The 27,526-nt window shown below is 35.2% G+C and overlaps 1 protein-coding gene across 2 annotated transcripts in view; it reads right to left on the bottom strand.

Annotated features, from left to right (window-relative positions):
* Positions 1–579: 579 nt before the first annotated feature.
* OLFM3 (olfactomedin 3) overlaps positions 580–27,526 on the bottom strand; it is a 201,742-nt gene continuing 174,795 nt past the window's right edge. For both annotated transcript variants that reach the window (XM_082452554.1, XM_082452555.1), the window contains exons 5-6: positions 7,001–7,107; positions 580–5,899 (exon numbers count right to left, since the gene is read on the bottom strand). In XM_082452554.1, the coding sequence (XP_082308680.1) occupies positions 5,222–5,899; positions 7,001–7,107 (785 nt within the window). In that variant the 3' untranslated portion in view covers positions 580–5,221. The remainder of the gene's footprint in view (positions 5,900–7,000; positions 7,108–27,526) is intronic.

Here is a 27,526-nt window from a genome sequence, read left to right as displayed (position 1 = left end):
TGTGCTCTAAAGCTGGATCACAAAAAAATAATCGGATTTGGTCCAAATATAAAAAAAGTCCTGTTAGAGGTTTTGTTTTGTTTTGTTTTTAATAGGGAACAACTTAATCTTGCGTTCTTCTGAAGAAAAAAATTACGGGTAATACTAGGATGTTAATTTCTTTCCTCTCTGAAGCAAGCTAAATTCTTGAGGATTGTAAGACAGATGACAGACATTCAGTGCTTGTCATAAAGACGCTTAATAAATTTGGGATTAAAATTTCATTGACATAGTGGTGATCTTTTGGGTCATGGCTTTCTTTGAGAATGTGATGAAAGCTGTAAGTCCCCTACATAAAATAATGTACAAGCACACACTAAATTTAGCATATATTTTCAGGGAGTTCAGTCATTATCAGAAGTGTATCCTTGAACTCCCAAGTTAAAAAAACAAAAAATGAACAAAACAAATTTCTGAATAGAGAAATATTAATAAATATTTGATCCATGGATTTCTAGGAATGGAAAGGAAGAGGTAAAATTTTTTGTGTGGATCAGATGGTGACATTTCATTCCTTGACTGAGTTTACCTTGACTATCCCACCCTGCCCCTAGTAAACACCCAGTCACTCTTTATGAGATAGAATTACTTCCTTTATAGCAGTTAGTACAATCAAAACTTATTTTTCATTAATATTTTTGTTGCTGCTTGTTCTTACTAGAATGTAAGCCCATGAAGACCTTTAAAACGGCTAATGCTTCTTTTCATCAGCTCATTTTTTGCCCCATTTTCAAGACTTTTGTCATATAGTATTTACTTTCTGATAATGTCTGAATGATATGCAATATTTCCAAGTCTGAACTGTGATAAGAATGATATTTTATGGCAATATTTTAATTATTTTTTAAAAAATGTGTGCAGTCTCTTCTGGGAAGACTGTAGCTTTGGTAGGGATGTAACTTTGTACTGAACTGCATATGTGTGTTTGGTTTACCAGCAGATTTCTTGCAGCTCTATTCCTGAGATCTCTCGTATTCACCATTTTGCTTCATATCTCTAACTGTGAATAATGTTTTAAGATGGTTATAGTTATGAAAAGTACTATGTACTCTTGACAAGGTACAACTTTATGTCCTTTTTAATATTATTTTCAAGTCATGCTTAATAATAATTTATACTTGTAAAACTTATTTGGCAATCAATGGACTGAGCTTCAGAGAGGATATGTTTTCTGCCAATTAGTTTGACGGTTTGGAGACAAGGCAAACTCCAAATACGATTAAAGTTCCCCTAACCCTGATGAAGAGAGATAAACTATATCACACAATATTAAGGTATGACTCAGAAAAATCAGCCTAGTAAAGTCAGTTTGGGGAGGATTTCTTTCTGACCGGTTAAAGAGTAGAGTAAACGTTTTTCTTTATTCAAGATATTGCCATCAATTGAATTCATTATTTGATAGAAAAATAACTAAAAGAGTTTGGTGAAGTTGGTTTTTCTTCCATCAGCTAATGTTTTCACAGTGTTTTTTCTAGTTCGAGTTCAACAATTCAAAAGAACACATTTTATTAAGCTCAAGACCTTTTATGAAGAGTCACTGATTATGACAAACTATCAGCTAACAGATTTACGCTGAGCTTACTTAATTTTAGAAACAGAAATCATTCCATGATCTTGATTTCAGTATGGATACAGCCTACTGAACTGAATGATATTTAGTGCCTCTGAGCCTTTCTAGTAATGACTGTTTCTAGCTATGAGCAGTCAGAGATTAAGGCTTTGTATCATCCTATAGCATCTAAAGTTTAATTAATGCTCCCTGCCTATTGTGCTAGGTAGACCACTTTTAGTAGCTTTTCTCATGGTCCACTAATCATGTGATGATGGAGAGGCAAAGTATGCTTTGTCTATAAATTCACATTCTTTTATATTGTCATAGGAACTCAAATTGTACGTTTAGTAAAGGATATAATCATACCTACCTTGTCAAGTCAGCAAGATGCCATTTTTAATTTTTTTTCAAAAATATCCATATTTCTAGAAGACTTGGCTTTTAGAAACTCTGTAATGTCAATAATTTTTCATATTTGCTCTAACTCGAAGGGATACTTTGAATTTTGCTATCAGTTGCATTCAAATTTAGCATTTGTAGAAAGAAACAGTTTGGTAATCCTGAGTGCTCAGATAGGGTTTTAAAAAAATCTTTTTAAGGAGAATAAAGCTAAGGGATTATTATATGTGTGTGTGTGTGTGTGTGTATATATATATATATATATATATATATATATATATAATGTATAATTATACATATTGTAGATTATAATATGTATAATTATATGTATATATAATTTACCTTATTAGAAAAATAACTGGTTTCATTTGTTGATGAACATAAGTACAATTTTATATTTATACTTTTAAAATAATTCTGTTTGAAAAAGTTGTAATTTTAAGTTTGGTAGTAATTTTCAGATATAAACGCCATTTTCTTGTTAGGACTAAGAATCAATTTTATGAAGATAAGATTTCATCAGAGAATACTGTAGATTATAACGATGAAATGACTCTATGAGTATGGTGATAGGAACCAGAGATTCTGAGTTCATGGTAAATCTTATCACAACCTTATCACTATATGAAATGTGGCATATAGGCACTTGTCATTATTTTCTCTTTTATCTCTACATATTGGTAATGCACTAACACACTGTCATTTTCTGAATGCATAGATGTAAGTGCAGGTGCAAGTAATAAATATTATGATTCAAGTGCCACAAATACAAATGTCACACAAACACAATCAGACCATGATCATATTATTATTTAAATGACATGGAAGTTTGTTAATGATCTGGTTAATTCAGAAAATTCCAATTACACAGTTCACTTAGAATTAAAACTTTCTGAGCTTGGATTTCTTTATGGATTGGATTACATGTATGATTTTAAAATAGTCATTATTTCCCTCATAAAATTTATTTTATTTGTTGGAGATTAAAAAAAAACAGTGATTAGAGTAAGTTCTTATTTATTTCAGGCACAAACTGATAATAATTTATTAAGAAAAATGCTTTTAAACTAAGTGTTTAATGCAAATTACATTTTTAAACCCATGTCAACCCCACTTCTAGTGACAATAATAAAATCTGTGCCTGCTCTAGCAGCACATACACTATAACCTGGATGTGGTGATGAACCCTTACATAGAAAACAATAAAGTGCTTTACAAGCCATACATCTCACAAAAAAGCTGTGATCATTGAGGTTTTGAATTTACGTGATATCATGTTACATTATTTTTTTAAAAAACAAGTAATGAAGACCCAGATATCTGCTAGAGGCCATCTACTAAAAACTCATTCATTTCTGAAATTGACTTTCTTTCTTCATACAAACTCTTGATGTACAAAGTATTGGCTGATTATTTTTGTGGTGTGTGTACAATGACAAGTGAGTCCCATAAATTTTCTAACTTTCAAAAGCAGAGGAGAACATATATAAATGTTTAAAAGAGAAGACAGCATTGCAGAAGAACCCAAAGTGGTCATTAAATCATGCTAACTTTTTGTAGGCAAAAAAAGAAATCTTTGTTAAATTTTAACAATTTTGAGATTGAGTTTTTCATACTATAGTTTTGACAGTGAGATATTTGAGAATGATGTTTTACTTGTGACATTTGAAGTGAATTACTCTTAAGTATTATTTCTTTATACAATGCCTTATCTGATTTATTATATCCTTACTTTACAAAGGAAATGATGATATTATGTATGTGTGAAACTAAACATTCACAACAGTTTAAGTTATATATTATTTATTATAGAATATGCTTTTTAAATTGTAAAACCAACCCACACTAGTTTCCATAAAACTGCCTTAGGTAAGTATGTGGAAAGTACCTCCAAACTCAGTGACATGTTTTATATATATTGATTATATGTTTTTGGTGTTATTAACATAAAATATTATTAAAGCTTTATTTTTTCGTTACAGTATTTCTGCACACAATGAATCAGGGTAACAGGGGGTTGCCGTCCCATCTTGTTTTCTAAATTGGTTATTTATACAGTAAACCACACAAACAACTCCCAAGTTTTCCCACAATTTTCTTTTGCACAAATCTTGCCAATAGCTCTCCAGAATTTATAAGTCTAGATGACATTACAGAAATTTTATTTTTAAGAGTTTTCACATGTGCTTCCTGTACTTTTAGAGTCCTGACACAAGAAATTACATTATTGCCAGTTGTGTGTAAAATTTAAGTTGAAACATTAATATATTTAATTATAAAGAACAGAATTTGAATGTGTAATAAATGAGTAGAGTCAACTCAAGTCAGTTGTGACTCAACTGCATCTTTGCAAGCAACTATATGGGTTGCTTTCGGTGGAGTGATCAGAATAACTTATCCTTACTGAATCAATTTTAGGATTCCATGTCAGTGGTCCAGTAAACTTGGGGTAAAATAAAGACTCTATGTAAGGAATCTGGTTTGATTTTCTTTTTAGTTTATAATGCTTATGCAAAGGGGTAAGCTGAGAAGATACTTCCTTTTTGACCACTCTTGAAAAGTGACCCATAATGATTACTGAGATTAAACTTCAGTGTATTTTATAAAAAATATTACTTACTTTCACAGAAGTGAAGAGATACAGTTGCACAATGGTGGTTACAATGGTAGAAATACCTATTGCCAATAAAATGTTAGCAAGAGATTTAAAAATGACTGTACAGCACCGCATCAGAGAACTGTATAACAGCAAAATGATTAATAATATTTTCTCATATAAATAAGATCCTTAAATCTTTTTTAGAAATAAATGGGGGGAAAGTGCTTTTTTTTTTTTCCTACTTCCTACCAAAATATTTTCTGATGTGGAGCAAAAGACAGTACAAAAATGACAGAGTTAAAAAAAAAAAATTCATGCATTTAAGCCACCATTAATCTCTGACTCTAATATAACACAGATCATTAATCTTTTGTAAAACTATGACTTTAGCCGTTTAACCTCATTTTAGTGCTTTTCATGACAAGAACATGATAGGCCTTGTAAATTTAGGAGTTAAGATGTTTCCAACAGGTTAGTTTATACAGGCTCAGATGTTTTTTGAAACACCAACTTTATAACAAAAAATGCTTTGGAGAAATGATGAAAGTTATTATAAAGAAAAACCAGAAGGGGTCCTATAGAGTTTATCACAGATGACACAGTTTAGATCAATGAACACAAATTACGTTTGCTTATGTGTCATCCTCAGTCTTAATGATGTGGAAAAGGGTGACATTGAATAGGACCTGGTGACCATTGTTCCAGGCATAAAGAGCTCTATCTCTTGCATTGTAGTCAAGCATGGATATGTGAAAGTATTGGTTATGAAAGGGAATGTCCGTGTACTCATATGTGGAGGTTTTGGTGGAATAGGAATAATACACCTTGGCTCCAGTTAAGTGGGAGTTGGTGACATACAGTGTCCCACAGATCATGAAGGATTCCCCCGCACTTCTCTTGGGATAGCCAGTGCTCCAGCTCTTCATTACCTCCAAGGTATCTTTGTTAAGTTGGCTGATGACAATATTGCCTGCATTCTGGTTAGTTGCATACACAGCCCACAGCCCGATTTCATCAGCCATTAGGTCGATGTCAGAGAACCCACCCCATGTGTAAGGGTAAACGTTGTGAAAACCAGCATACTCCAGGCTTCTTTGGGCAAGCACTCTCCCCATATCAAAGCTGTATTTGATGATGATGTTACTCTGATACTTGTTAAAATAGAGTGAGCCATTGTAGACAACGTGGTTAGTTCCTGCCCATTTGAAAGGGAGGTTGTATGTCCTTGATTCGGCCCCGCTGACAAAGTCTGCAATTGATTTGTACTCACGGACAATTTTATTGTTAGTATAACTGTCCATGTACCAAACCTGGAAAGAAGGAAAAAATGGAGTAATTAAATTCTGTACTTTTTTGAGAATTCCAAAATAAGGACAGTGAGAATCAGCGCATATTAATATTGTCATTCTCAGGCTCTGGAAGATTCTCTTACCACTTAACCTGCTGCAGTGTGATAGTACTGCAGGCTTTGGCAAAAATAGTGACATGGTCTGTGTGGAAAGGAAACAACTAAATGTACTGCCTTGAAGTTGATTTGCTTTTTGTCCTTTCTTTTTTTGTTGTTTTAAAAATTTTTTACCATTCAGTGCATATCACTGAGTGAATCAAACATATATCAATGCAAATCACATCACTTTGTTCATTTACCTGATCAATTTGATTAGTAATAACTGCAAAAAACATCACGTTCAGAAAATTTATTTAGTCCATCCCTTGCTCTGAAAAATATATGGCTTAATTTTGCACAATCAACTTATTTTTCCTTTATGGATACCACAGAACCTTCTAATAATACTTGTTCATTGGACCAGCTTATAGGTACAACCACCTTTTAATGAAATAATTTTACTAATTTAGCTACTAAACTTGCTTGGATGTAACCTGTGAGAATCCTAATGTATACTGAGTTCTGTAATAGAACATAAATGGAGCTATGGTAAGTCTCTAGTATATTGATTTTCATAATACAGGCATTGCCAAATACCCTCTATGCTGTTTTCTTTAAAATTACCCCTAGATTCTAGGTATATTTTAGCTTGTTTAGTGAATTGGTTAGCTCTTGAGCTTTTTTACTTATTTAGTGTTTTTTTTCACACTAAGGAGCAAATTTTAGAAGGAATATACAGAAAATTTTGTATACTTGTAACTAGCCCTTTTCAAGCATAAAACAGGACCAACCAATAAAAAATTAGACTCACTATACTGATGAATTATAGGATAGGACATTTTACTAAAATAAGTTTGCCATGTATCTGTAGATATGTTAATATTATCAAACTGAAAATATTTGGAAACAGTGTAACACTTTTCAAGTTGAAAGTAATATCCCTGAAAGAAAATGGATAGTCTAGTAGGCATAAAGCTTAAATAAAACATAATTCTAAGCAAAGGCATTTGAGGAAGCAACATACTCTGTTATTTTTTTCAGATGCTAAGGGATCTGTCATCCAAGCGCCAAATCGGGTTCCAGATGTCTTGATTGTAACTGGGCCTGTGATTTTCATCAATTTGCCACATGCTGAAATTAGAGTAACATGAACATGTTGGGTGAACATGACCAATGATTCCAACACACATACTTACACCAAGAGCAAAGAAAGGAGTCCTAAAACAAAGCAAATAGAATTAATATCACATTCTGAATAAATGATCATTCATGTTGGATGCTATGCATTTAACTATAATTTGAACCATGAGTAGTTGCTTTTTCAGTGCTCTAAATCTAAAGTGTGGAATTTTAAAATGGGAAATTATTTATACAATCTGGAAAGAAATAAATGAGGAACGTCATTATCATTATACCAGTTCAGCTGCTTCTTCTAAGTAAAGAAGTCAGCAAAATTAAATTTTCCATGACGCTGTTTACCTGATCATCAGCTTCCCTTCACCTGACCCTCTCTGCTCATGCTTTGAGACTTTGGACTACTTATGCAAGCCAGAAAGAACTCTGTTAAGTCGATTTTCAGTTTGTATTGGTAAATGAGCAGCTCCTGTGAAAGTTACATTTATAGAATATAATAATAAAAATGTAATCACAATCTACCTGAAAGACGTAGAGTTTTGAAAGGTAAATGCCTTGTGCAAGCCTGATAGAGCAGCCCTAAAGGTACAGGGAAAAAATCCCACAAAACTCAAGCCCTCATACCCTGCAGTCCCATGCAGTGAAAGATGTAGAGTATCAATTGATGTAATACATGATAAAAAATTAGTGACTTTCTTGAAAAATTATATTTTTTATCACTCTATTTATGAATAAAATCTTAGGAAAAGCTTGGACTTCATAAATGCCAAAGTCTAAACCAAAAAGAAACCCAGGGATTTTGTGAGATTTTTACAACAGAATAATTTAAAAGTGATTTATCGTACACATTGTGAAAGGCAGTATGAGTGCCTGTAAATGTTGACTTTTGGTCTAAACAAAGAAATTTTCCTATCCATTTATACTCCTTTTTTCTTTGTGTTCTTTTTTTACTTAAAAAAAATTGTTCTATATGGCCCGTGTTTCTTAGATCCTCCTCTGCCTATCCTTAGAACTGATAAATTTCTACTTAGTGCCTGTCAGTTCCTGTGTGTTTGGAAGGGAAATAACAGATCCCCAAAGCAAATAAAGGACAAAACTAATTGTAACTTAGGGCTTATTTTGCCTCATTTTTCTCTATGTGTGTTCCTCATAAGAATAATTTGTAACTGGCAGAATACTAAGCCATGCAGTTAGAAAGATGATGGATGATAACATATTTTGTGCTATTACTTCAGTGATAACTACACATTTAGTAATCTCCAGCTTTTCATGAAACCTAAACCGAATATATTTTTTTCTTCTTTTTTGAAGAAACTAGATGTGATAGCATCTTTATATATTTTATAAAAAGGAATTACTTTATAACTTCCTAAGACCTGATAAACTGAGCAAATCAGAAGTCTTTATGGCATTATCTATATTGAATAGCAAGATCTTCAGTTAAACCTATTTAGAATATATTAGCTCAACTTGGTATAAACACATGGACAATATGTGAATAAAATAGTATCAGTTTGAACTAGAAAAAAGTAAATGCATCCTGAAAGAATATAAGTTGCGTATATTCTCTGAATGCACTAAATAAGTGAAAGTAATATGATCTTTAATGATGGCCTACATAAATATTTCTAAATTCACAATGGTAAGTGCATGAAAATTTAAACTATAAGTATATTGAAATAAATAGAAAGATATCGCTCCCCCTAAAAAACACCGCAAATAAAATATGTGACTTTTTCCTTATGCATGAATAATAAATACTTTTGTTGAACAGAATACAAATAGCAAAAATAGGTAAAATATGAAAAGTAACTGGCTAAGATGATGGTGCTTTTATCTCCTTTATTTTGCAAAATCTCATTAAAATTATAGTAAAGGAGTAAAGCATGGGGGAAAAAACCCAAAGCAAAGAGAATGGTACAGAGCCATTAGTGGAGAATAAACTTTTCTTTTTAAAATAAATTTATTTATTTATTTATTTATTTATTTATTTATTTTTGGCTGCGTTGGGTCCTCGTTGCTTTGTGCAGGCTGTCTTTAGTTGCAGTGAGCGGGGGCTATTTTTTGTTGTGGCGTGTGGGCTTCTCATTGTGGTGGCTCCTCGTTGTGGAGCATGGGCTCTAGGCGTGCGGGCTTCAGTAGTTGTAACACGCAGGCTCAGTAGTTGTGGCACGCAGGCTCTAGAGTGCAGGCTCAGTAGTTGTGGCGCATGGGCTTAGTTGCTCTGCGACGTGTGGGATCTTCCTGGACCAGGGCTCGAATCCGTGTCCCCTGCATTGGCAGGTGGATTCTTAACCACTGCACCACGAGGGAAACCCCACTGCACCACAAGGGAAGCCCGGAGAAGAAATTTTTAACAAATTTCTGGAAGGCAGAAAGTGATGGAGAGTGGTAGTTAAAGGTGTAGGATGAAATAAGATGCACTAGTGTCTAAGCAGAGGAGATAAGAGCTGAGGATGGAGCTGCTCTGCCTTGAAGAAAAGTAAGGGACACCTTGCCGTGATGTGCACATGGTAGGAAAACTGATGAAATTAAAAGGATCTACCATACATATTATGACTCTTTACTGGAGCCTTGGGAGATAGATATGTTTCCTATAAGTGGAGCATAGTTGGATTTCATAGTTGGATTTTTTAAGCTAATGGGAGGAACCTTTGTCTTTTAACATAATATACTTGAGGACTATTTTAGGAAGCGGCTCTTAGAGGACACGCAGCCTTGTCTTGGAAACAGTGTGGAGGAAAGAAGCCTGTAGCAGTTGCAAGGGTTACTGATATACTACACTGCTTAAAGTTGTCCTAGGTCATTTTTATTAAAATCGTCTTCGAGGATGGTGGAGTAGAAGGACGTGACCTCACTGCCTCTTGCGAGAACACCAGAATCACAACTAACTGCTGAACAATCATCGATGGGAAGACACTGGAACTCACCAAAAAAGATACCCCACATCCAAAGACAAAGGAGAAGCCACAATGAGACTGTAGGAGGGGCGCATTCACAATAAAATCAAATCCCGTAACTGCTGGGTGGGTGACTCACAAACTGGAGAACAATTATACCACAGAAGTCCACCCACTAGAGTGAAGGTTCTGAGCCCCACGTCAGGATTCCCAACCTGGGGGTCCCGCAATGGGAGGAGGAATTCCTAGAGAATCAGACTTTGAAGGCAGCGGGATTTGATTGCAGAAAAAGAATTCAGAATAGTGATAGTGAAGATGATCCAGGACCTTGGAAAAAGAATGGAGGCAAAGATTGAGAAGATGCAAGACATGTTTAACAAAGACATAGAAGAATTAAAGAACAAACAAACAGAGGTGAACAATACAATAACTGAAATGAAAACTACACTAGAAGGAATCAATAGCAGAATACCTGAGGCAGAAGAACAGGTAAGTGACCTGGAAGACAGAATGGTGGAATTCACTGCTGTGGAACAGAATAGAGAAAAAAGAATGAAAGGAAATGAAGACAGCCTAAGAGACCTCTGGGACAACATTAAATGCAACAACATTTGCATTATAAGGGTACCAGAAGGACAAGAGAGAGAGAAAGGACCAGAGAAAATATTTGAAGAGATTATAGTCGAAAACTTCCCTAACATGGGAAAGGAAATAGCCACCCAAGTCCAGGAAACACAGAGAGTCCCATACAGGATAAACTCAAGGAGAAACACGCCGAGACACATAGTAATCAAATTGGCAAAAATTAAAGACAAAGAAAAATTATTGAAAGCAGCAAGGGTAAAATGACAAATAACATACAAGGAAACTCCCATAAGGTTAACAGCTGATTTCTCAGCAGAAACTCTACAAGCCAGAAGGGAGTGGCGTGATATACTTAAAGTGATGAAAGGGAAGAACCTACAACCAAGATTACTCTACTCAGCAAGGATCTCATTCAGATTCGATGGAGAAATCAAAAGCTTTACAGACAAGCAAAAGCTAAGAGAATTCAGCACCAAAAAACCAGCTCTACAACAAATGCTAAAGGAACTTCTCTAAGTGGAAAACACAAGAGAAGAAAAGGACCTACAAAACCAAACCCAAAACAATTAAGAAAATGGTCATAGGCACATACATAATTACCTTAAACGTGAATGGATTAAATGCTCCGACCAAAAGACACAGGCTTGCTGAATACAAAAACAAGACCCATCTATATGCTGTCTACAAGAGACCCACTTCAGACCTAGGGACACATACAGACTGAAAGTGAGGGGATGGAAAAAGATATTCCATGCAAATGGAAATCAAAAGAAAGCTGGAGTAGCAATACTCATATCAGGTAAAATAGACTTTAAAATAAAGAATGTTACAAGAGACAATGAAGGACACTACATAATGATCAAGGGATCAATTCAAGAAGAAGATATAACAATTATAAATATATATGCAACCAACATAGGAGCACCTCAATACATAAGGCAGCTGCTAACAGCTATAAAAGAGGAAATTGCCAGTAACACAATAATAGTGGGGGACTTTTAACACCTCACATACACCAATGGACAGATCATCCAAAGAGAAAATTAATAATGAAACAGAAGCTTTAAATGACACAATAGACCATATAGATTTAATTGATATTTATAGGACACTCCATCCAAAAACAGCAGATTACACTTTCTTCTCAACTGCTCACAGAACATTCTCCAGGATAGATCACATCTTGGGTCACAAATCAAGCCTCAGTAAATATAAGAAAATTGAAATCATACCAAGCATCTTTTCTGACCATGACGCTATGAGATTAGAAATCAATTACAGGGAAAAAAACATAAAAAACACAAACACATGGAGGCTAAACAATACAGTACTAAATAACCAAGAGATCACTGAAGAAATCAAAGAGGTAATAAATAAATACCTAGAGACAAATGACAATGAAAACACGACGATCCAAAACTTATGGGAGGCAGCAAAAGCAGTTCTAAGAGGGAAGTTTATAGCTATACAAGCCTACCTCAAGAAACAAGAAAAATCTCAAATAAACAATCTAACCTTACACCTAAAGGACTACTACAAGCAACTCTATGCCAATAAAATGGACAACCTGGAAGAAATGGACAAATTCTTAGAAAGGTATAACCTTCCAAGACTGAACCAGGAAGAAATAGAAAATATAAACAGACCAATCACAAGTAATGAACTTGGAACTGTGATTAAAAATCTTCCAACAAACAAAAGTCCAGGACCAGATGGCTTCACAGGTGAATTCTATCAAACATTTAGAGAAGAGCTAACACCCATCCTTCTCAAACTCTTCCAAAACATTGCAGAGGAAGGAAGACTCCCAAACTCATTCTATGAGGCCACCATCACCCTGATACCAAAACCAGACAAAGATACTACAAAAAAAGAGAATTACAGACCAATATCACTGATGAATATAGTTGCAAAAATCCTCAACAAAATACTAGCAAACAGAATCCAACAACACATTAAAAGGATCATACACCATGATCAAGTGGGATTTATCCCAGGGATGCAAGGATTCTTCAATATACACAAATCAATCAATGTGATACACCATATTAACAAATTGAAGAATAAAAACCATACGATCATCTCAATGATGCAGAAAAAACTTTTGACAAAATTCAACACTGATTTATGATAAAAACTCTCCAGAAAGTGGGCATAGAGGAAACCTACCTCAACATAATAAAGGCCATATACGACAAACCCACAGCAAACATCATTCTCAATGGTGAAAAACTGAAAGCATTTCCTCTAAGATCAGGAACAAGACAAGGATGTCCACTCTCACCACTATTATTCAACATAGATTTGGAAGTCCTAGCCATGGCAATCAGAGAAGAAAAAGAAATAAAAGGAATACAAATTGGAAAAGAAGTAGTAAAACTGTCACTGTTTGCAGATGACATGATACTATGCATAGAGAATCCTAAAGATGCCACCAGAAAACTACTAGAGCTAGTCAATGAATTTGGTAAAGTTGCAGGGTACAAAATTAATGCACAGAAATCTCTTGCATTCGTATATACTAATGATGAAAAATCTGAAAGAGAGACTACGGAAACACTCCCATTTACTATTGCAACAAAAAGAATAAAATACCTAGGAATAAACCTATCTAGGGAGACAAAAGACCTGTATGCAGAAAACTATAAGACACTGATGAAAAAAAATTAGATTTGATACCAACAGATGGAGAGACATACCATGTTCTTGGATTGGAAGAATCAATATTGTGAAAATGACTATACTACCCAAAGCAATCTACAGATTCAGTGCAATCCCTATCAAATTACCAATGGCATTTTTTACAGAACTAGAAAAAAAATCTTAAAATTTGTATGGAGACACAAAAGACCCTGAATAGTCAATGAAGTCTTGAGTGAAAAAAGCGGAGCTGGAGGAATCAGACTCCCTGACTTCAGACTATACTACAAAGATACAGTAATGAAGACATGGTACTGGCACAAAAACAGAAATATAGATCAGTGGAACAAAATAGAAAGCCCAGAGATAAACCCACACCCCTATGGTCAACTAATCTATGACAAAGGAGGCAAGGATATACAATGGAGAAAAGACAGTCTTTTCAGTAAATGGTGCTGGGAAAACTGGACAGCTACATGTAAAAGAATGAAATTAGAACACTCCCTAACACCATAATCAAAAATAAACTCAGGGCTTCCCTGGTGGCACAGTGGTTGAGAATCTGCCTGCCAATGCGGGGGACACGGGTTCAAGTCCTAGTCTGGGAAGATCCCACATGCCGTGGAGCAACTAGGCCCGTGAGCCACAACTGCTGAGCCTGCGCGTCTGGAGCCTGTGCTCTGCAACAAGAGAGGCAGCGATAGTGAGAGGCCCATGCACCACGATGAAGAGTGGCCCCCACTTGCCTCAAGTAGAGAAAGCCCTCGCACAGAAACAAAGACCCAACACAGCCATAAATAAATAAATAAATAAATAAATAAATAAATAAATAAATATTTTAAAAAAACAAAACAAAACTCAAAATGGATTAGAGACCTAAATGTAAGACCGGACACTATAAAACTCTTAGAGGAGAACATAGGATGAACACTCTTTGACATAAATCACAGCAAGATCTTTTTTGATCCACTTCCTAGAGTAATGGAAATAAAAACAAAAATAAACAAATGGGACCTAATGAAACTTAAAGGTTTTGCACGGCAAAGGAAACCATAAAGAAGATGAAAAGACACCCCTCAGAATGGGAGAAAACATTTCCCAATTAATCAACGGACAAAGGATTAATCTCCAAAATATGTAAACAGCTCATGCAGCTCAATATTAAAAAAACAAACAACCCAATCCAAAAATGGGCAGAAGACCTAAATAGACATTTCTCTAAAGAAGACATACAGATGACCAAGAAGCACATGAAAATCTCTCAACATCACTAATTATTAGAGAAATGCAAATCAAAAGTACAATGAGGTATCACCTTACACCAGTTAGTATGGGCATCATCAGAAAATCTACAAACAACAAATGCTGGAGAGGGTGTGGAGAAAAGGGAACCCTCTTGCATTGTTGGTGGGAATGTAAATTGATTCAGCCACTACGGAGAACAGTATGGAAGTTCCTTAAAAAACTAAAAATAGAATTATCATATGACCCAGCAGTCCCACTACTGGGCATATACCCAGAGAAAACCATAATTCAAAAAGACACATGCACCTCAATGTTCATTGCAGCGCTATTTACAATAGCCAAGTCATGGAAGCCACCTAAATGCCCATTGACAGACAGATGGATAAAGAAGATGTGGTACATATATACAATGGAATATTACTCAGCCAGAAAAAAGAATGAAAATGGGTCATTTTTAGAGATGTGGATGGATCTAGAGACTGTCATACAGAGTGAAGTAAGTCGGAAAGAGAAAAACAAATACCGTATATTAACACATATATGTGTAACCTAGAAAAATGGTACAGATGAACCGGTTTGCAGCGCAGAAATTGAGACACAGATGTAGGGAACAAATGTATGGACAGTAAGGGGGGAAAGTGGCGGTGGGTGGAGGTGGTGTTGTGATAATTTGGGAGATTGGGATTGACATGTATACACTGATGTGTATAAAATGGATGACTAATAAGAATAAAAAAAATAAGGGACTTAGCATCTAAGAGGGTTCAAGATAGCAATGTAGGGAGATCCTGAACTCATCTTCTCCCATGGATACAGCAAATGTACAACTACATGTGGAATAATTCCCTTGGAAAGGGACCTGAAAGCTGGATGAACAGAGCCTCCACAACCAATGGTAAAAGGACAGCATTGAGATGGGTAGACAAGGCAGATGGGGCCTCTTGCTGAGGGAAAAATCAAGCACCACCTTGAAAAGCTTGTGAACCAAAGGTGAAGGGGACCCACTTCCTAAATTTTAAGCATCTTCTGGAGAGGTAGAAAGCAGTTGGGATACTACTTGGAGACTGAGACACTGGTGGGAGCAATTTTGCAGTCTCAGGCTACCTTGCTAATGCCAGTGCTGGTGGTTGCCATTTTGCAGTTCTTCCTCTAACCTGTTAGTGCCAGTGGATGCATCCCTCTGAAACCCCCACCCACCCCTGTGCTTTGGCTAGGCCTCACAGCTGACCAAGGAATATCCCTGCTAACCTGTGCCTTGCAGCAGCTGCGGCTGGGTCCATAGGTGGTCTGAGTCCTAGCCCCACCAACCAGTACATAGAAGCAGCTATGGCCAGATCCCACAGCTGTTTCAAGGAGCAGCCCTGTCCACTAGTAGGTCGCACCGACAATAACGGTGGGGTGCGTGCAGCCCAAATAGGGGACACAACTGAAGTGCCTGGTGGCCAGGCAGGATTGTGCCTCTGAACTCCTGAGGACATGTCCTAAATAGGGTCACTCCTTCAAGACTAGGAGAAATATCTTATTTACCTAATACATAGAAACACATACAGAGGGCTTCCCTGGTGGCGCAGTGGTTGAGAATCTGCCTGCCAATGCAGGGGACACGGGTTCGAGCCCTGGTCTGGGAAGATCCCACATGCCGCGGAGCAACGAAGCCCGTGCGCCACAACTACTGAGCCTGCGCGTCTGGAGCCTGTGCTCCGCAACAAGAGAGGCCGCGATAGTGAGAGGCCCGCGCACCGCGATGAAGAGTGGCCCCCGCTTGCCTCAACTAGAGAAAGCCCTCGCACAGAAACGAAGACCCAACACAGTCATAAATAAATAAATAAATAACTATGCCCTACGACAAAAAAGAAAAAAAAAAAAAGGAAAAAAAAAAAGAAACACATACAGAGAATTGGGCAAAATGAGATAGAGGAACATGTTCTACTAGAAAGAACAAGACAAAGTCTCAGGAAAAGAACTAAATGAAATGAACGTAAGCAATCTACCTGATAAAAAGTGCAAATTAATAGTCATAAAAATGCTTACTAAACTTGGGAGAAGAATAGATGAACACAGTTAGAGCTTCATCAAAGAGAGAGGAAGCATAAGAAAAGTACCAAACAAAAGTTATAACGGAAATAGAAAAATAACCTAGAAGGGTTCAACAGCAAACCAGTTAAGGAATAAGAAGGAATCAATGAACTGGAAGACAAAACAATGAAACTCACCCAGACAGAGCAGCAAAATGAATAAAGCATTTAAAAAAGTGTAGTTACCGTAAGGGACCTTTGGGACAATATCAAGTGGAATAACATTTCCATTATAGGCATCTCAGAAGAGGAAGCAAGAGAAAGGGCCAGAAAAATTATTTGAAGAAAGAGTGGCTGAAAATTTCCTAATCTGGGGAATGAAACAGGCATCCAGTTCCAGGAAGCCCGGAGAGTTCCAAATAAGATGAACCCAAAGATACACCAAAACACATAATTAAAATGGTAAAAGTTAAGCATAAGAGAGAATTCTAAAAGCAGCAAGAGAAAAACAACTTGTTGCCTACAAGGGAAATCCCATAAGTCTATGAGAAGATTTTTCAGCAGAAACTGTACATGCCAGAAGGGAGGGGCATTACATATTCAAAATACTAAAAGGAAAGAAACCTTTCAACCAAGAATTCTCTAACCAACAAGGTTATCATTCAAATTTAAAGGAGAGATCAAGAATTTCTTAGATAAGCAGACGTTAAAGGAGTAAAATATGTCATCAGAGGTATAAAATATGAGGGAGGGGGAGTGTGAAAAAATAAAGATTTGGAATATGTTCAAATTTAAGTTGCTGCCACCTGAAAAAAGACAGCTATTAACATACTATGTTTTTATGAGAACCACAAGGTAATCACAAAGAAAAAACTTACAGTAAATACAAAAAGGAAAATGAGAAAGGAATTTAAACATAACGCTAAAGAAAATTGCCAAAACAGAAGGAACGAGAGAAAGAGAGAAAGGAACAGAGAGGAACCACAAGAAAAGCCAGAAACAGTGTACAAAAATGTCAGTAAGTACACACCTGTCAATAATTACTTTAAATGTAAATAGACTAAATTCGCCAATCAAAAGACATAGAGTGGCTGAAAGGATAAAAAAGCAAGACCCATCTATATGCTGTCTACAAGAGGCTCACTTCAGAAGTAAGGGCACACACAAACAAGGTGAAGGGATGGAAAAAATGTTTTATTCAAATGGAAATGAAAAGAATGCCGTAGTAGTCATACTCATATCAGGCAAAATAGACTATAAACCAAAAACTGTAATAGAAGACAAGGGCAGTACATAATGATAACGGTAAATCCAACAAGAAAATATAACATTTATAAATGTATAGCCACCCAACAGAGGAGCTCCTAGATATATAAAACAAATATTAATGGGCTTAAAGGGAAAAATTGAAAGCAATACAATAATAGTAGGGAACTTTAAACCCCATTTACAGTAATGGATACAAAAATCCATTACAGACACAAAAATCAATAAGGAAATGTTGGACTGAAATGACACATTAGACCAGATGGATTTAATAGAAATATCCAAACATTCTATTCAAAAGCATCAGAATACACCTTCTTCTCTAGTGCATGTGGGACATTCTCCAGGATAGATCACATGTTAGGTCAGAAAACAAGTGTCAGTCAATTCAAGAAGAGTGAAATCATGTCAAACATCTTCTCTGACCACAATAGTGTGAAGCTAGAAATCAATCAAGATAAAAAGGGGAAATAATCATGAAGTAACAACAACATACTTCTGAATAACCAGTTTGTTATTGAGGAAATTAATGGCGAGATTAGAAAATATCTAGAGACAAATGAAAATAAAAATATGACACACCAAAATCTATGGGATGCAGCAAAACTGGTTCTAAGGGGAAATTTCATAGCAATCAAGCCTACCTCAAGGAACAAGAAAAATGCCAAATAAGCAATCTGATTTGACACCTAAAGGAACTAGAAAAAGAAGAACAAATGAAGCCCGAAATTAGTAGAATGAAGGAAATAATAAAGATCAAAGTAGAAATAAATGGAGTCTAAAAAAATAATAGAAAAGATCAATGAAACTAAGAGCCGGTTCTTTGAAAAGACAGAACCAGCAAACCTTTAGCTAGACTAACCAAGAGAAAAAGAGAGGGCTCAAATAAATAAAATCAGCAATAAAAGAGGAGAAATTACAACTGATACCATAGAAATACAAAGGATCGTAAGAGACTACTACAAACAGTTATATGCCAACAAATTGGATAACCTGGAGGAAATGGATAAATCCCTGGAAACGTACAATTTTTCAAGACTGAGTCATGAAGAAATAGAAAATCTGAATCAAAGATTACTACTAAGGAGGCTGAAACTGTAATCAAAAAGCTCTCAACAAACAAAAGCCAAGGACCAGACAGCTTCACTCAAAAATTCTACAAAACATTAAAAGAAGATTTAATACCTATCCTTGTCAAACTCTTCCAAAAAAGTGAGGAGGAGAGAAATCTTCCAAACACGTTTTACAAAGCCAGTATGTCTGATACCAAAGCCAGACAGGGACAACACAAAAAAGAAGATTACAGGCCAATATCCTTGATGAATATAGATGTAAAAATCCCCAACACAATATTAGCAAACTGAATCCAATAATACATTAAAAGGATTATACACGATGGTTAAGCAGGATTTATTTCAGGGATGCAAGGATGGATCAACATCCACAAATCAATTAATGTGATACATCACATTAACAAAATGAAGCATAAAAATTGTATGATCATCTTAATAGATGCAGAAAAATCTTTTGACAAAATCCAACATCCATTTATGATAAAAACTCTCAATAAAGTGATCATAGAAGGAACATACCTCCACATAATAAAGGTCATATATGACAAACCCACAGCTAACACCATACTCAATGGTAAGAATCTTAAAGCTTTTCCTCTCAGATCAGGAACAAGACAAGGATGCCCACTATTACCACTTCTATTCAACATAGTATTGGAAGTCCTAGCCCCAGCAATTAGGAAGAAAAAATATATTAAAAGACAGCTAAATCAATAAGAAAGAAGTAAAACTGTCACTATTTTCAGATGACACAGTACTGTATAGAGTAAATCCTAAAGACTCCACCAAAAAAAAGAGAGAAAAACTGTTAGAATAGATAAATAAGTTCAGTAATGTTGCAGGATACAAAATCAATATACAGAAATTTGCGGCATTTCCTTATGCTAATAGAGAACTATCAGAAAAAAAAAATTAAAAAAAATCCCTTTTACATTTGTGTTAGAAAGAATAAAATACCTAAAAATAAATTTAACCAAAGAGGTGAACAAGCTGCACACTGAAAACCGTAAGATACTGATGAAAGAAATTGAAGAAGACACAAGTAACTGGAAAGATATTCCATGATCAAGGATTGGAAGAGTTAATATTGTTATTAAAATGTCCATACTACCCAAAGCAATCTACAGATTCGGTGCAAATCCCTATCAAAACTCCAATGGCATATTTCATAGAACTAGAACAAATAATTCTAAAATGTGTACAGAACCAAAGAGATCCTCAATAGCCAAAACAATATTGAGAAAGAAGAATAAAGATGGAGGTATCACGCTCACTGATTTTAAACTATACTACAAAGCTGTTATAATCAAAACATTATGGTATTGGCATGAAACACATGCACACAGATCAATGGAACAGAGTTGAGAGCCCAGAAATAAATTCACACATATATGGAAAATTAATTTATAGCATAGGAGCAAAGAACATACAGTGGAGAAAGAATAGTCTTCAATAAATGGTGTTGGGAAAACTGGCCAGCCATATGCAAAAAATGAAACTAGACCACTATCTTACATCATACACAAAAATGAACTCAAAATGGTTTAAAGACTTAAATGTAAGACCTGAAACCATTAAATTTCTAGGAAAAACTGTAGGTGGTAACCTCATTGCTATTGGTCTTAGCCGTGTTTTTGTGACTCTGACTCCAAAGGCAAGGGAAACAAAAGCAAAAATAAGCTAATGAGACTACATCAAACTAAAAAGCTTCTGCACAGCATGGAAACCATCATCAAAACCAGAAGGCAACCTGCTGAATGGGAGAAGATATTTGCAAATCATCTATCTGATAAGGAGTTAATATCCAAAACATATAAAAAATATCTAAAACATAAAAATTCGTACAGCTCAACAACAAAAAAAACAAGCTGATTAAAAATGGGCAGAGGATCTGAATAGACAGTTTGCCAAAGAAAATATACAGATGGCCGATAGGAATATGAAAGATGTTCAACATCATTAATTATTAGGGAAATGCAACTCAAAGCCACAGTGAGATATCAACTTATGCCTGTTAGAATGACTATTATTGAAAAGATAAGAAATAACTGATATTGGAGAGAATATGAAGATAAGGGAACATTTTTACACTGTTGGTGGGACTAAATTTGTGCAGTCACTATGGAAAATAGTATAGTGATTTCTCAAAAAAAACAAGAATAGTATTACCATATGACTAAGCTATTCTACATCTGGGTGTTTATACAAAGAGCATGAAAACACTGATTTGAAAAGATATATGCACCCCTGTGTTCATTGCAGTATTATTTACAATATCCATTATATGAAAACAACCTAATTGTCCATCAATGGATGAATGGATAAAAAAATATGCACAGTGGAATACTACATAGCCATAAAAAAGAAACCCTGTCATTTATGACAATGTGGATGGACCTTGAAGGTATTATGCCACGTGAAAAATTCAGACAGAGAATGATGAGTACCTTATGATTTCACTCATATGTGGAATCTAAAAAACAAAACAAACGAACAAACAAAATAACACAAAAGCAAACTGATAGATACAGAGATCAGATAGCGTCTCCCAGAGGGGAAGGGTTTGAGGTGTGGGAGAAATAAGTGAAGGGGGTCAACTGTTTGGTGATAGATGATAACTAGACTTGTGGTGATGATCACTTTGTAGTATATAAAGATGTTGAATTATAATGCTGTACCCCTGAAACTTGTATAACAAAAAATTGTTTAAAAAGTTAGGGATTCAGAAACATGGGTATAAAGGATGTCGCAGGTGAGATAGGACCCGGAAAACAAGAACACCACTGAAAGAATTGCTTAAGAGCAACTGATACCATATTCATCCTTGATGTGGGACCCCAGAAGGCAGTTTAAAAAATCTACAAAACTGTGTTAATTGCCTGATGAGACTTAGGCCAACTTATGAAAGCATTGGAGCTCCAGAACAAAGGTTCTTGCATTCTGACATTGGTAGTTTCCTTGCCTACTCACCATGGAATGAAGTGTCCAGTCCCACCTAAATACAGAGTTTCCAAGCAGATTTATTGTTCAAATCTTTAAAAAAATCAGTGGTTAAACAAGGATTAGCATATGTTTTTGAAAAGCTTGCAATAAGAATGACCAACGTAAATGTGCAGAAAAACCAGACCACCATAAAAAGAGAGATAATTCAGAGAGCAGAAGAAATCCTAGTGTCTTTAAAGAGATTTGTATATTGTAGACTATATACTGTGAAAGGAAAACACAGAAGATCTACTGGAAATTAAAGATATGATTTCATTTTTTAATTTTTTTTATTTTTTTTGGAGCAATGAAAATGTTCTATATCTTAATTGGGGGTGTTGGTTCCTCAGGTATATACATTTGTCAAAACTCTTTGAAGTATACAATTAGAGTCCATTTTACTGTATGAAAATTTAGTTCAATAAAGAAGATTTAAAAACCATACTGAGATACACATCACCTATCAGATTGACAAAATTCCAAAAATTTGATAACAAATTCTGTTGGCAAAACTGTGGGGAAAAGGCACTCTTGACAGTATACATTAGTACAATGCTTACAGATTTCATTTTAAAAAATAATGGGTTGGAAGATAAAAAGAGTTTTCCCCAAAACTAAAAGAAAAAGATAAAAATGAAAAGAAGGCAAAATATATGGATGCATATAGGATTGATCCAGAAGCTCCAACATCTGAAAAGCAACTTTCTAGAATGAGAGGAGAGAGAAAAAGAGTAAAGAAAATTATCAAAGAAATTATTCAGGGAATTTCCCCAGATACAAAACCTAAATATTTGGAATAAAAGCCTATACCATAATAAATGAAAAAAATATTTACTCCTAAAAAAATTACTGTGAAATTTTAGAAGATACTGAATGAAGTGAAGAAATTGGATCTTTTCACAGAAAATGTGTGACCTGGACACATGCAGACAAATAAGAACTAGACTGACATTGGCTTTTCATCAATACTGGCTGCTTGAAGATAATAATCAGTGCCTTTATATTTAGGAAGAAAAATCAGGGGAAGAGAGAATAAGGATATTTTCTGACTTGCAAACTTCAAAGTTTACCTACAATGCACTCTTTTTTAAGAAGTTACTTGAGGTTATATTGCAGCACAATAAGCAAATATACAGACAGTGGAAAATCAGGAAAATATGATTTCTTGTTTCAGAATGACAGCTGTGCAGAAGGCCTTGAGAACAGTTAGTCCAGAATGGACAGAATCTCTAGGAGGGTGGTCTCAGAAATAAGAGGAATTAATCTATAGAAATACTGTATGAGACCTTCTAGGAAGAAACTGGTTATGGTGAAGGCAGTTATTGGAGTACATAAGAGGAGAATTCATTTGAACTTAACTCTAGTAACAGTCTCATTTGAATAGCACTGATGTGACATTTGACTTAGAGACATTGAAGTCCACCACTTAGCTTCCAAAGAACAACATAAGCATTGTGATAATAATGTGAGCACTCATGTTTAACTTGTAGAATCAGGCTGTGAACTAATTACAGAATATTTAACAGACATTTCATCTGTTCTGTGATTATCGAAAAGACAAAATGTTTCCAACCATGATAACATAAAAGCATAGATAAAGTTCACACTGTGAGAAAAGTAAAAATTGAAAGAAGAAATGATAGAAAGATGGGAGTATAACTGTCTTTGTATTTAAAAATATGGTGTTTAGAGAGTTTTCCTAGAGTTGAGGAAAAAATAATAAATATTTAAATATAAGGCTTGAAGTTACAAAGCTGATAAGGATTAAACTCTGAATAGTTATGAAAGCATATTATCAGGAAACAAGAAAGAAAGTGGCTTTGGTTGGGCTATCTATATGCTCACATTGCAGAGCAGAAAGTCAGTAAACAACATCCAAAACTGATAAACCAAAAAAAAGTGGAAAAAAGCATATTAACCACCTGAAGCCATAAATTTCACCACCTGAAGCCCTAAAATTAAGTGTGATTGCCTCTGGAAAGCAGAGCTGCAGGAGGAGACTGTTGCTTCTTATTCCAGGTCCTTTTTATTTAAGCATATAATTTTCTAGCCATGCACATACAATATTTAATTATAATTTAAAAAGTTAAAATAGTTGCAAAAACTTAAAAGCAGACATTAAATTTAAAAAGCAAAAGTCACATTTATATACTGCCTATTGAAAGATCGTTTCCAGATTTTTTTTAAAATTTATTTATTTTTTATTTTATTTTTGGCTGCATTGGGCCTTCGTTGCTGCACACGGGCTTTTCTCTAGTTGCAGGGAGTGGGGGCTACTCTCTGTTGTGGTGCGCGGGCCTCTCACTGTGGTGTCCACTCATTGTGGAGCACGGGCTCCGGGCGCACGGGCCTCAGCATTTCTGGCATGCGGGATTCAGTACTTGTGGATCGCGGGCTCCAGAGCGCAGCCTCAGTAGTTGTGGCGCACGGGCCCAGCTGCTCTGTGGCATGTGGGATCCTCCCCGACCAGGGCTCGAACCCGTGTCCCCCGCATTGGCAGGCGGACTCCCAACCACTGCGCCACCAAGGAAGCCCCTCGTTTCCAGATTTTTATTTGGCATGCTTCCTTGCAGATTTAGGAAGTAGGTGGAAATTGAAGATGTAAATAAGTCTCCAGAATTGGAAGCTGTGAATACTTTTGCATTTTAATTTGGTTTCAGTACCGTAAGCACTAGTTTGAAATTGTGTTCTTTAAACTTCTAGCTCTGTCTTACAATTGGTAATGTAATCTCTCTCTCGTTCTTTTAATCTTAAAAAAAATTAGAATCCATACTATGAATTTTAACATTCATCAGTTACTTCATATAGATGTTAAAAAAAGCTAGTAAGTGATAACATTGGTTAGTACATTTGGAGGAGCTGTACTAAAAGATACTAATCATGTGATTCAAGTAGAAATGTTGTACATTTTATTTCAAAATAGTAAGTGATTATGACCTTGGAAAAATATGCTCCTGTTGAATACCTACTTTCTGTAAGAGGAAAAATTAGTCTAAAATGTCTTGAAAAATATCCTTTAAAGATGAATAATATTTCATGGTCATTTGAAAAAAAAATACAAAGAATCTCAGGTGCCAGTTTAAATTTGTTCTGGATATAGATCAATATAATATCCCAAATATGAAACGTAAACATAATGGAATGTTCATCCCCAGAAAACTTTATACCCAGAGGAAATGACCAAGTGGTAACACAATCAGTAAGAAATTATGATGATGTTAGGTTGTTCTGATACTAAAAGTGAATAGAGATTTTGTAGTTACAAAGTTTTATATAACATTTTAGAGGGACAAACTGTAAAATTAAACCTCAAACTGTGGTTTTTAACCTACCTTATCAGCAAAATTGGCCCCTTTGCCATAGGTGGCCTCTATTGCCTGAAGGCTAAAGCATAGTTTGGACGAAGCAAGAAGACACAGAGCTCATATTTCTCTCAGTCATATGCATATTTTAGATGTTGATTTGTTTTCTGGGTTTAAATGATCCTCTGGATTCAGTTTATGTCAACATAACTTTAATATGAATTGAGTTGGATTGGTTAGTAAAATCTGAATAAGAACAATCTCTGGGACTAGGATTCACACCATGAATCTCATGAATCAACATTTCCAGATACTGATAATGCATTGGTGGCTTGGGGTATCTTGGCTTCTGGGGTATTTGGCTCTAACCCAGTATTGTATCCATATGGCAAAGAGATACTGCTAAGCTTTGTAATGTTTAGGCCAGGAATTAAGACAGAAATTATACCAGAGGTTAAAGGCTTCTGACATCTCAACTAAAAATGACTTTGCTTTCTTTTTGTAGCAGTGGGTTTTTCTCTGAAATATGGTAGAGGATAAAATAAATAGTTATGATTTAAATGTAAAATAATTATTTTTTAAACAACCATTCACGAAGAAGTTATTATGTACCAGGACTGTGCTAGATACTGGGGATATAAAGTGAACAGGGAGACAAAATAGGTCCATAGGTTGTAGCTTCTCAAAGTACCATTGCTTATATGCTATCCTTTCTACTTCTTTTCTTCTTTTTCTTTTTTTGAATTAACTGGCAAGGAAAGTTAAGAAGTTATTTCAGGCCAAATCTATGTTGAGAAAAAAAGGATGTAGCATTGAGTGCACTGAATATCTTGAAAATAAATAAAAATTGTAGAAATTCAGCCCTGGGTACTAAAATATATAATAGCACTTCTTTCATTAAGACAACCTTCTTAGATAACTTGAAATTTATCTCATTTTAAAACACATTTACCTCTACTGTTCTACAAAACATACCCTTAAACTGTGAAACATAGAAAGAAACAAGCAAATTCAACTAATGTCCCATGTTCGTTTTCTGTAAAAAAATGAAGGTGAGAGTCTAGAAAGGATAAGTTTACTACAGTTATATTACTTATTAGGTCTCACTGATTTGGTCCTGCATATGTGTCTTAATGGTAGTTGTCTTGTCTTTGTGAAAGTTAACTTATCTCTATTATCTAGTAAATATAAATTTGCAAACTTTTAACTCTGGGAGATTTCAGTGAATGGGTTTTTAAGTTAGACAAAAACCATTTTCAAAATATGCATGTGAAACTATGTTAGCTCTAGTTTCAAATAAAGATATTTCATGTCTAGTCTCTGGCCAGGGAAGATTCTATGAACATTTATGATTGTTGTGTTTTTCCTGCTTTGATTCTTTGTGTATTTCTTTCTCCATTAGCTATCTCCCCTCTGCCTAGTGACTCACAATGTGCAAAGCTAACGTTTGTCTTCCTGGCACCACTCGGAATTTGAACTCAGTCCACCACAACTTTTCATCCCAAAGTTGTAGCCTTTGAGTAAACCAAGTTTTGTAGTATTAGTGTAAAAAATACACTTGAAGTGAAGAATTAATGACCCAAAGTATTAACAATTTAAAAATAATGTCTATGTTTATCTTAAATGAGTCCTTTAGTTTCTTAGTCTGAAAAAGTGACTACATTGAAAATTTTGGACTCCATGGCAATAAACTTGCTTAAAACCCAAAATAGGTCTATGATAATTATGTATGGAAATGTCCTTTACTCTACACTGTGTCATGGATAGAGTGCTTTGCATAAAGTTCTTCCACTTTGGGTGATCATGGTGGGGTGGCCTATTGATTAATCAATTCTTTTACCATCTACCTTGTTTGGTGGGAGTAATTGATTCTTATTGTAGTCAGTTCTGCCTCAGAAAGCACACCGTAAGTGCTGAAAGAAGGGCCTTTGGATGTGGTCTTCAGTTAGGTGTGTTTCATTCCCTCATTTATTCATTCATCCAAGATTTAATGAGCATCAAACATTGTTCTTGGTACTAGAATTACAATAATGAGAAAGACATAACACCTCTGTTCTGGTGAAGCTTATGTTTTGATAGGGAGAGAGAGAAAATAAATGAACAAATGAGCAAACAAGCTAATATATCAGGTAGGAATAAATGTAATACAGATATTTAAATAGGGCAATTTGATAAAGAGCGACAAGGGAGCTGCTTTAGACTGGTGAGTAGGGAAGACCTTTCAAAGAAGGTGATATTTAATTTGGGATCTAATTGACAAGCAGGCAGCCATGGATCCTTGAAGAAAAAGATCTTTAGGCATTGAATCAACCAGAAAAAGGTAGGATTTTAAAGTAATTGGAGGCATGGTTTAAGAAATCTGCCTGGATTTGAATCCTGATTTTATCACTCACTCTCTGGAGGACTTA

This window comes from Balaenoptera physalus, assembly GCF_965194825.1.
Source record: "Balaenoptera physalus genome assembly, chromosome: 1".
Classification (NCBI taxonomy): domain Eukaryota; kingdom Metazoa; phylum Chordata; class Mammalia; order Artiodactyla; family Balaenopteridae; genus Balaenoptera; species Balaenoptera physalus.
The sequence above is the reverse complement of the archived record's forward strand: the minus strand, read 5'-3'. Positions and strand labels throughout refer to the sequence as shown.